Here is an 11,128-nt window from a genome sequence, read left to right as displayed (position 1 = left end):
AGGATACCCTACAAAGTCTACCACTTAATGTACGTGACCAAACTCTCATGCACGTGTAGAAAAATAATAAAAGGAAGAACAAAACAAAAGAAAGGGAAACAAGAAAAGAAACAAAAGTTAGATACAAGAAAAGTGAAAAGTGAAAATAAAATAAATATTATAATTTATACAAGAATTTACCTCCCCCGCAACAATGCCAAAAACTTGACACGATCAAAAGATTGACGTCTTATCCCAAGTGCAGGAGTGTTAAAGTAATAAATAACCTGACAAAACCGGGATCGAACCACATGGAGGTGAACTATATAAATTATAAATAACAATAACAACAACAACAACAACGATGATGGTGATGGTGATGGTGATGGTGATGGTGAGTTAAAGAGGACTTTGAGATGTAAGATAAATGTGAGAATTAAAAAATGATAAAAACAAATGTCTAGGTTAGAGGATCCACTAATAGTATTAGAGATAAGTAAAGTATAAACTCTTTATAAATTATCAACATGATCATATTAATCATCTTATTTACATAATACCATACTTATTACAAAAATATAGAGAAAGAGCAAGAACATGATCTGAATCTGAAAACCAAGATGCCTAAATGAATGAAAAATGCATCCTTTTATAGGCTAAAATTTAGAATTATTCATTTGATAATTGATTATTGATGTAGTGGCCAATTATTGATTTAGTGGACTCGGTGGACAGCAACACTCAAGCATTTTGGCTGGATGAAATGACATTGATGCAATCAGAATTTGACAAAGTGTTCTTCATGAAAGTTGTTGAAATTGTCTTTTACTTCCACCCATCAAATTTCAGAGACTTTGGAACACTACAGCTCGAGATATGTCTAAAATACTAAGTAGTGCTGCTGGTGGACGTGGTGGATAGCCCTCAAGCTTTTGTCTGGATGAAATGTCATTGCTACCATCAGAATATGAGCATGTATTCAGTATGAAAATTGTTGGAAATTTTCATTTCCTTCCACCCACTAAATTTTACGTCATTTGACTTTCTAGAACTTTAGTTATGGGTAAAATTATGAGCAGTGTTTGGGCTGGATTACAGGATAGATTCTAACTTCTCTTTTGTGGAAAAACTTTGAATTTGAAAATGGTAGATTTGGGTCTTTCGCTGTTCATGAAAGTTGTAGGCCTATTTCTTATCTTTCCAGCCATATAAACCAAACTGAAATCCAAGATCTATAGCTCCAGATATGACCCAATGATTGAACAATATGTGAATTTGAATTGAATCGACATCTCCTTTCACTTCTAATAGTTAATCACAACAATCAATTCTTTGAATTGTGAGATATACCTACATTTAAAATGAGCATTTACCATAAATTAAAGGTATCTTATATTATTAGATTTGTTCTTATAAAACATGCTCTAGTTAAGGAGTTATTGATATTTCAAGTGCAAAATGATGATATAAAACCTTGATAAAAATACACTTTTAAGTACTAATTACCAAGTTATCGACTAGACTTCATTCAATCACAATACTCAAATCTTCCACTTCGATCCAACCATCCTGGATCATTTCCCATCTCATCATATAATATTCACATAACCATACTTGGTTATGCTTTCTCAACCTTACATCATCAACAAATAAAACATTAATTACAAACAAATATAAAATCAAAGGATTCATATTGAACTAATTATTACATTAACATGCATCCATTTTTTAAACATGCATGATTATAATTGCCAAGTATTCTTTTTGAACAGTTGTCTAATATTAGTTCCTTACTCATACTTTTTGAATGTATAAATACCAAAAGCAAATATCTTTAGGATACATATATTAAAATCTACATATAATACAAATTATATATAAAGCAAAAGATATTACATTCCACAAAATAAACAAATTTAAACACAAATCCTATATTTAACGCTCCGCATCACCTCGTGAAAAACCTGTATACATAACATTAATAAGAAATAAGGAAGATAACACATTAAAAATGATAAAGCTATTATGTTCACAATTATTCAAAATATAAAATTGTCTTTCATCACTAACTTACTACATATCAACATTAATAACTCATTCATAATTTATTAATCCTAGACTTATAGGACCTCTGCAACCAACACTCATTGCTTAATTTTTAATTTGGTAATTCACAATTTTACCTCAAACCCGGCTAACCCTCTTCGATAACCAACAATCAAACCAGTAATTCCAATAATAGCCAATCTAACCGGTAATTCAATACGAATTATCCAACATCCAGCTATTCTCAATTAATAGCCAATCTAACTGGTAATTCCATATAAATTACCCAACATCTGGCTATTCTCTATTAATAGCCAATCTAATCGGTAATTCCATACGAATTACCCAACATCCCAATTATATTACCAACAAATTTCTTCTTCTACTTTTCCCATATCAATATGTCATAAACAACTTATAACTAATAATGAAACTTTGAATTTTAAAAGAAAGTGATGAATCACCTACCATCTGCTCGTGATGGCCCCAGGTCCTCCTGCCTGATGCCCTGCTCCAGAAACAACTCCTGAATCAATCAAATTGCATTACATTATTAATCCATTATTATTTCTCCTGTGTGCCTAAATTTGAAGCATGTAATATCTTTTATTTAATTGGGTTTTGCACCAAAATTTTCATTCATTTGTCATCTCATTTTCAACATATAGTTTAATCAATTTTCTTCTTTTAACTCACTTAAAGAATTCTTCCATGAACTATGCCTACCATTTATTTATTCCTTCTTTTCACATTCTTATGATGTTTCTTAACTTGTTCATAATTTGAATACTTCAAATAAGATAAAGAACATCATTTCTCAAACATAAAACAATCAAAACCTCATTCCTTTATTTCCTCATCCTTGGTTTCAAGTTCATTTCTTCAAACTTATTCAATTTCTTTCTTAATTACTACTTAACATTCACTATTTCCATACTATTCTACCTCAATTCCATCATGTTTACTACTTTTCTCAAAATTCTCAAATTCTCATAAAAATGCTAATTTAAAAAGTCAAGAATATAAGAAATTAAATCAAATTTAATTGTCATTGTTTGATAACTTACTCAAATGAACTCAAAAACACTTCATTCAAGTAAGAATCTTAACTTTTCATGCTTACCAATCTAAGTTCTCCCAGCTTCTCTTCTCCTCCTAGGGTGGCCAGCCCTCCTCTCCTTTCTTATATCTTCCTTCACTTGATTCTCTCTTAATTTAATGTTCCAAGTCTTTCAATCTTACAATTTTCAAAGCTCTCTCTCACTTTTTCTTGTTTTTCTTTTGATTTCCAACATTCTTCTCTTGTTTTTTTCTTTTCACACTTTGTTTCTACCCAGTCGGCAGCTTATAACAGAAAAGGAGAGCTGACTTGTTTTTTTTTTAATGGTAAATAACCATTTTACCCTTAATGAGTCTTTTTGCTTCTATTTGACGGTCTTTATTTTTTTGCTAGAACTACCGAGCTCTTTTCATCCTAAAATTTTAACCAGATTCTATTCAATGTATTTTAAGGTTCTTCATAAAATTTTAGCTCAATGTGATAGTCGGATTGAAAATTACGTCCAATAATGTAAAACTAGTCAAATTGTTATTTTTTGTTAAATTTTTGAATTTATTTAAAAATTCTGAAATTTTAACCCAAGCTAAGGCAATATTAGAAGGCTCCATGTAAAGTTTCAGAATTTTCTGATAACCCGATCAAGAGTTACAATTTTTTTTTGTTTTACCTAAAACTAGTCAATTTATGATTTTTCGCCTAGAGGTTTTACATATTTACTGCATATACTACAATCACTAACATCTTATTCCATCGGTAATTTTACCGATGGTATAACAGATGGAATGAATCGGTCGGTATATTTCCAGCGGGAATTTGTTTTTTGCGCGCATTTTCCGTCTGTAAAACCATCCTTTTTTTTTTACTGACAGAATTAGCGACAGAACATGGAATTACCAATGAATGTTATGCTGATAAACGTAGTTCATCGATGATTTAGTTGGTAAAATTTTTACCGATGGATCGACAATCTTACACCGATGGATGATGTCCGTTGATAAAACTATTAAATGTTGTAGTGTCGGTATATGCCAACAGATTGTTTCTGTCGGTATATACCGATGAAGTTAGCGATAGAGAGAGAAATGTGGCAAATTGAAAGAGAAATAAGGGATTTTTGGATTTTATTGCAAAACACTCGTTAATTTGATTTTTGATGTGGGATTGCAAATATCCAATTTTGAATTTTTAGGTTTTATGTAACTTTGAATGGAAATTCCAAATTATATAATTCATAGTTATTTAGGGTTGTGAAGACATGAATAAAGATTAAATTGAAGAAATTAAAAACCAATTATGGAAATTAAAACATGAAAGTAGCCGGCTATGGTTAGAAATTTTGGAGGATTTGCAAATTTGACTAAATCGAGTTCATTTTGATGTTTTAATGATTTTGGGGAATGCTTAAGATTGGTTTTGAATATTGTAATATTGATTGCTAAAAAATTAGTTATTGTTGTTATATTTTGGAATTATGAAAGTGTAGAAATTTGACTAAATTGTGTTGATTTTTGTATTTTAAATGATTTTATTATGATTGATCTTTATTTGTATGATGATGGAATTGTGTTTGATCATGATTGTAATTCATGTGAAATAAAATGCATAGATATTGAGTTATGTTTGTTAAATGTGGAAAGATGGAAGTTTGAAATTGGGTATGAAAATATTAGTTTGGTTGGATTTGTAATTTGTGATAGAAATGATATATATCAGGAGGCTAATTTATATTTTTATTAGCAACCATGGATTGTAAGCCAAGGGTAGCCAACCATGGTCAGGGAAAATTAGAGGATTACAAACTTTGAGCTTGGAATTGTATGAGTTGGATATGATGGTGTTAATTTGTATGTTTAAGTTTAATCATGATCATTGTAACTAGGGAGTCCATCTCTATTTATATGGGATAAAAAGGGGATTTTTTGTCTTTAATGATACCAAATTTTAGCCCTTGATTCAATCTTTAAGGATCCCAACCGGTGGTCAAAGTGGCCATCATGGCCTAACAAAGTTATTGTAGAAGGGCTGGTCGAGTTAGCCACTTTAAGGCGATCCCATAACCATTGTGGTGTCAATCGGCCAGAACGGACTACACTGGAGTGTAATCAGACGTTAGGCCATCGTTTGCGTTCAAGTTTTGCCAAAATTGGTAGAGGGATGAATCATTAAATTTCTTAGGAAGGTAGCCCTTTAAGCAGCCTTTCTGAGTGAAAACCTGAAGAAAAAGATGAATAGTTAACCTAAAACAACACCATTTTGGTAAAATTTATATTAGTCCTTCGATTTATGATTTCTTTCAATTACACCCTGATTGTCATCAAACTTTCAATTTTGCCCCTAACAAACTTCAATTTCTTTAGGTACTTGATTTTGAATTTCTTCAATTTAACCCCTAATTGAACATTAAACTTTCAAATATCTTCAATTTCATCCCTGTTTTTAGCTAATTGGGTGCTTGGAGTTTGACGCCTTTTTCAAAATGATTTTGGTCGTGAATTTCTTCAATCTAACCCTTAATTGACCCCAAAATTTTGATTTTCTTGCAATTTTACCTCTAATTTCAATCAATTGACTTGGTAAAAATTAAATTTGGTCTCCTAAAATCTCAATCTACTTAATTAAGCCTAAATTGGGCTCCCAAACTTATTTTTTCACCAATTAAATCCCTAATAAAATTAATTTAACCCATTTAAAGTATAATTAAGTCATTGTACCTAATTAAACCCTTTAATTGTACCTAAATTAATTCTTAAACATAATTAAATTTTAATTTGGTCATGATTACATCAAGTTAGTCTATTAAAAATCTAATTATGTCCTTAGGCTTAATTTTTATGTAGATTCGTCCAATAATTATGTAACTTGACCTTAAATTTTCATTGTCTCTCTAGTTTTGGACAAAATGGGATACAATTAAGCTCTCGATTCAATCTAAAATTACAGCTTGATTTTTTTTTACAAGTGAAATCTCCTCCCAGCTTGCTTTTGCCAAAATATCAAATTTATAAAATAACTTAAAAATAGATTATGACAATAATAATATCACATGTAATCTATACGACCGCAAAAAGTCATGAAAGAGGTTAATATGATATAGTTTAATTTCATTTCAGGAAGACAACTTTTAGATAATGTTCTTTGGGCTCGCTAGCATATGCACAATATGAAAAACGCAATAGATACAAGGATTTGTGCTTAATTTAACTTTTAGCATGATAGTGATTGGGTTTGATTTTGTATGCACAATTTGATGAAATCTCAATTGTGAAAGTTTTAGGTGTTTTTTTTATATAAAAATATTATAATATTATTTTGATGACAATGTTGTAATATTTATATAAATAGTTTTTAGTTATTAATTAAAATATAATGGTAATTCTGTAAATAATCTAAATTTGTTTTTCTGATTTGTTTTACACGATGTAAAATAGAAGGAAAGAGAATTGAAAAGAAAATAGAGGGAAAGTGAAAATCACATAATTAAATGATAATCACGATAATTACCCCTTTAGCTAATTTGTATTCTATTCACATGCAACATGTACAGTAATGTATAAATCTGCATAGCTTCATCAATTTTGTTAGATTTCTCCTCACAACAACGGCTTTCTATGGCTAAATTCAAGCCAGCGGGACTGGAGCCTCTGGAAAAGCATTCATAGGAATTTCAGCGTTGGCTACTCTTCTAGTGAAGTGCCTCCTCAGAGAGAACCAACGTTTCAGTAGTACTTCAGCTGAGATAATTCTCAATATGTTTCCATGCCTCAACAAATTAGTGCGACAAACGTATATGACGAAGGCAATTGTTGTTGTGCCTCCAGTTATAAAGAAAAGTACTCGAAAGCCACTGGGTCCAAGGCTGGAACTTTCACTCTGCATCTCCGGGCATTTTTGTGGGGTAATCCATGTCTTCTCTAGTTCTTTTAGCGTTCCATTTTCTGATATTTTCAGTAGAGCCTCATTCACGCTAGCAAGTAATGGAGATCCACGCGGAAACGCCTGGTAAACAAATTAACCATGTAAAAATTTAATCACTCCTTAAGTTCATGTGTAATTCATATATATATATATATATATATATATATATATATATATATATATATATGTATTTGGACGTGTTAATATTTCGAAGCAAATAAGCCTAAGATTAGGCATGCGTCTTTTACCATACCTACTAATTTATTCAACTTATATTTAATGATTCATTGAACCTATCTAAGTGATCTCTCTCCTACTAATTTATTAAAATCAAAGATTTATTGTTAGTTTCCTTGGTCAAATTTAACACCTTCTAAAGTGTGGTCCAACCTACCTACAAAGTCAACAAAAAGCCTCTGGACGTACCTAATACACATTTTACAAGAGCTAATCCTATATCATATTTTGGTTTGGTCCGTAAGAATGTAAATTTGCAATAGTAATTTCAGGAAAATTATTAATGAATGGAAAAGGTGAATAAATATGATCTCGAGATCTTACAAATCCAAACCCTCCAATTTTGTACGTTGGTCCAATTTGGATGAATCTATTGCAGTATTTTGCGAGGAATATCTTGGCATAGGGAGTTCCAAGAAAGGCAGCAGAGATATTCTTGTCCTCGAAGCCTTTAGCATAACTTGCTGCTGACTGAAAATGCAGCAAGTTTTGGCTCTTGAATTTTAAAACTTCCGCCAAATATCTTTCCATATAGGAACCTGTACAATATCCAACCATTGCATTGCTATTTAATAGTTCTTCAACGCTAGGTATAGTGGGTTCAAGCCTCTGTACAGTTAGCATGCTTGTGAGGTTGGCTGTGTACGTCTGGATGATGATTAGAGCCACGAACAGCCACACCACCCCTGACATCCTTGATAGATTGCTATGAAGCTTTGGCCCTAAATCAAATTGTTGTCAGCAAGATATTGTTAATTAATTGCTTGTTAAAGGATTAGTTCTATATTTTCAAAAGTTCAAATCATAGAAGGAAACTGATTGGAAATAAAAACTTCAATTTACCATTCAAGGAGAAAAGAGTGTTGAAGGATAACCAAATCATGATCCCAATTTGATTTGGGATGGAGCCTTGTAGTTCATCACAATGCTTTCGTTCTATCCACCAAACAACAAAACCATTGTAGACTGTAATCACTGAGATTAAAACCCACATGGTTGTGGTGAATGGTTTAACGAATGACCATGCTTTACTGCTCGAACGAGCCGGGACGATCAACACCAATCCTGTTTCAGTATATGGATTGGTGAATTCTGCATATTGGTATCTGCTTGAAACTATTTCCACATCACCAACTACTGCGTCAAAGTTCTGGTGTTGTGGGCAAAAAGTCCAAGTACAACAAAGTATGATTAGTCTAAAGTATTCTTTTCTTTTTTTTTTCCAGAATATGCGTGCATGCATGATCAATTAATGAAAATTTAACTAATCATTTTACTCTATCAAGCTGCTTCTTACCTTTAGATGAATTTGCTCTACAAGTTCATTGTAATTTCCGTTGAACTCATGGAACTCGTATGGCGGAAAGAATGGCATGCTTGCTGCAGTTGCTTTGAAGACCTCGATTGAAAAACCAGAGAAGTTCGTTCCCAAGCGATCATCATATTCCACTTTCACATATTCTTCATAACCTGAAATGGAAGGCACTCCGATTCGCAATCGCTTAGCACTTGTCAGTGCAGTCCATCCTCTTGGAGTATACGTAGGACCCCCCGGCCAATACACTTGCCCCAAACCAATCATCGACTTTTTATAACTAGAATTTTCATGGATGTTCTCCGAGAATCCCAATCCATTGGACCAATACCCGAGTTCATTGTAACCCGTTCCTATTACATTCACGATCTCAAATATTTCTGCTGCAGCAACATTCTGGTTTTTGAATTTAACTTTACCTGATAAACCATGAAAGTCTGCGTCCAAAATATTTTCCAACAACTCTTTCCCTCCCCTTTTACTTCCGGTCTTATTTAATCCAAGAGCTATTGTCCTCATAGCATCATAGGCTTGCACGGCGTAAATCCCAGGCTCTTTCTTTTCTTCTCGGGGATAGTTTCTGCTAAAACGTGTACTAAATCTTTGATTAAAAGTGTCGAAATGCCGTCCCATTTTAGGGAAGTAACTCCGGACTCCTAGAATTCCTTGCATTGAGGATATTACAGAGGCATTGATGGAATGGACAAGGCTTGTAATGGGATCTGTTGTGATCCACACAGAGTCCTTTTTCATCATTTCCATTTTCTTTGCCATTTCAAATAACCGCACAGCCAATTTGAAGGACATATGAACAACAAAGACTCTACAGTACTGCTTGCTTTTGACATTCTCAAGCTCTTCAGACATTGAATCAGAAGAAGCAAAAGGAGAGAAGGCTACAAATTGGCTTACTTCTGAATTAACTTCTCTAAGGGCATCATGTAGATGTGGTATGACTCCCCTTGCTGAAGAATCTGTATCTTCATATATCACAGTGACCTGATGCCAGTTCCATGATTGCACAATAGCAGCTACAGCTTTCATTTGAGCACGCTTATCAGGTGAAGCTTGAAGTAGAAAAGGCCATCGTTCAGTTGCCCATTCTGGAGCTGTGTCAGCAAAAGAAAGAATTGGAACCTGTGTTTCTCTGGCAATCTCAGCAACTAATGGCACCTCTTCCCATGTCCGTGGTCCTATAATGGCTTGTACTTGTCGTGTGTCGATAAGATCCTTAGCTGTATAAGCAAAGCACAGATGTGAGCTTGGATTTATCTTAATTTAAGGCAAACGATACTTATTTCAAAAGCAAAACATATAGTTTACCTTCAAGAGCTGCATGGATGGTATCCTTTTGAGAGTCATTTGTAAGCAAAAGTGTTAGATTTCCGAAGCCATAGAAATCCTCCTTTGCAACTTCCATCGCTACTATTTCTTCTTTGCCAATACGGGAACTTGTATCCACAATAGCTCCTATTCGAGCACTTCCTTTGAAAATAGCCTGTGTCTTGGTGCTTTGATCGGCTCCTGTACCGGATGTCAAGAGCAAAATTAGAGCGAACAACGAGAAGGCGTGAGGCAAAGTACACATTGTATTCTTAACGAAATAACAAAGTACTAGAGCTGATTCTCTTCCTCCATACTTGTTAGCCTAGAGATCTCAATTTATATTTTACTTCGTCAACTTTCAACCTTAAGATTTTTCTCCTTTGTTCAGGGGTTATAATTTGGTCTATATTTCTCATCCATTTTCTGTATCATTTCATTAAATATTGTGTGCAAGTATATCCTACTATTTTTTGTCGCCGATTTTTGACACCGTACAAAACAGCATTTTAAAAATAGAACTTTTATATATATATATAACAAGGCAATCAATGGGACACGCAAAATTTAAATTCGAAACCCTTGGTGCAAATCCCCACAGCTACAAATTTCACTAGAGTGTTATTTGGCTATCTACGTGTCAACTAAGATTAATTTCAAGGGATTGACATGAAAAAGGGTTATTTTCGGTTGATTTACAAGCTAATTGAGAATACTAATTAGTAATAAAGTTAAAAATATATTAAAATAATTTTTATTTTTTTTATTTTTTTATTTTTAATATAAACACATTGAAAAAATTTAAAAATATAAAAATATAAAATTAATTTGAAGTTATTTTTTGTAATGCTAATTACTTAATATTATTTGGTGTTTGGTATTAAGTAATTAAAATGCCAGTTGACCGCTAAGTTGTTTTTAATGTTTGTTATGCTTAGATTCAAGTTAATATATACTTCCCACCCCTTCAATAGGGTTGACTCGAAATTTCAAGGTTTTTCATGTTTTAAATAAGACCATCCATACATCAAATTAATATGAGTGTTGATTTCGATATAAATATTATGTACAAATTAACATACAACCATCTTCCATAAGCACATGACACTTTCAACATTAATATCATGTAAAAAGACACTTACAATCAATATTAATGTTGATTGTAAATGTCTTCCTCCTATTTGAATGAAGAAGGAAAATACTTACAACCCCTCAAGGAGAAAAGAAAAAAGGTTATAAATACGCTTTGAACA

At 32.5% G+C, this 11,128-nt stretch overlaps 1 protein-coding gene across 1 annotated transcript; it reads right to left on the bottom strand.

Annotated features, from left to right (window-relative positions):
- Positions 1-6,570: 6,570 nt before the first annotated feature.
- LOC133693500 (glutamate receptor 2.7-like) lies at positions 6,571-10,248 on the bottom strand. The gene is made up of 5 exons (XM_062114758.1): positions 9,876-10,248; positions 8,535-9,787; positions 8,081-8,387; positions 7,562-7,959; positions 6,571-7,081 (listed from the first exon to the last, which is right to left on the bottom strand). Exons 1-5 carry the CDS (start codon positions 10,138-10,140, stop codon positions 6,704-6,706), a joined length of 2,601 nt encoding a protein of 866 aa, XP_061970742.1. The 5' UTR covers positions 10,141-10,248; the 3' UTR covers positions 6,571-6,703.
- Positions 10,249-11,128: the final 880 nt, after the last annotated feature.

Source organism: Populus nigra, chromosome 1, assembly GCF_951802175.1.
Source record: "Populus nigra chromosome 1, ddPopNigr1.1, whole genome shotgun sequence".
Lineage (NCBI taxonomy): Eukaryota > Viridiplantae > Streptophyta > Magnoliopsida > Malpighiales > Salicaceae > Populus > Populus nigra.
Note: the sequence above shows the minus strand (reverse complement) of the source record. Positions and strands in the feature narration are given on the sequence as shown.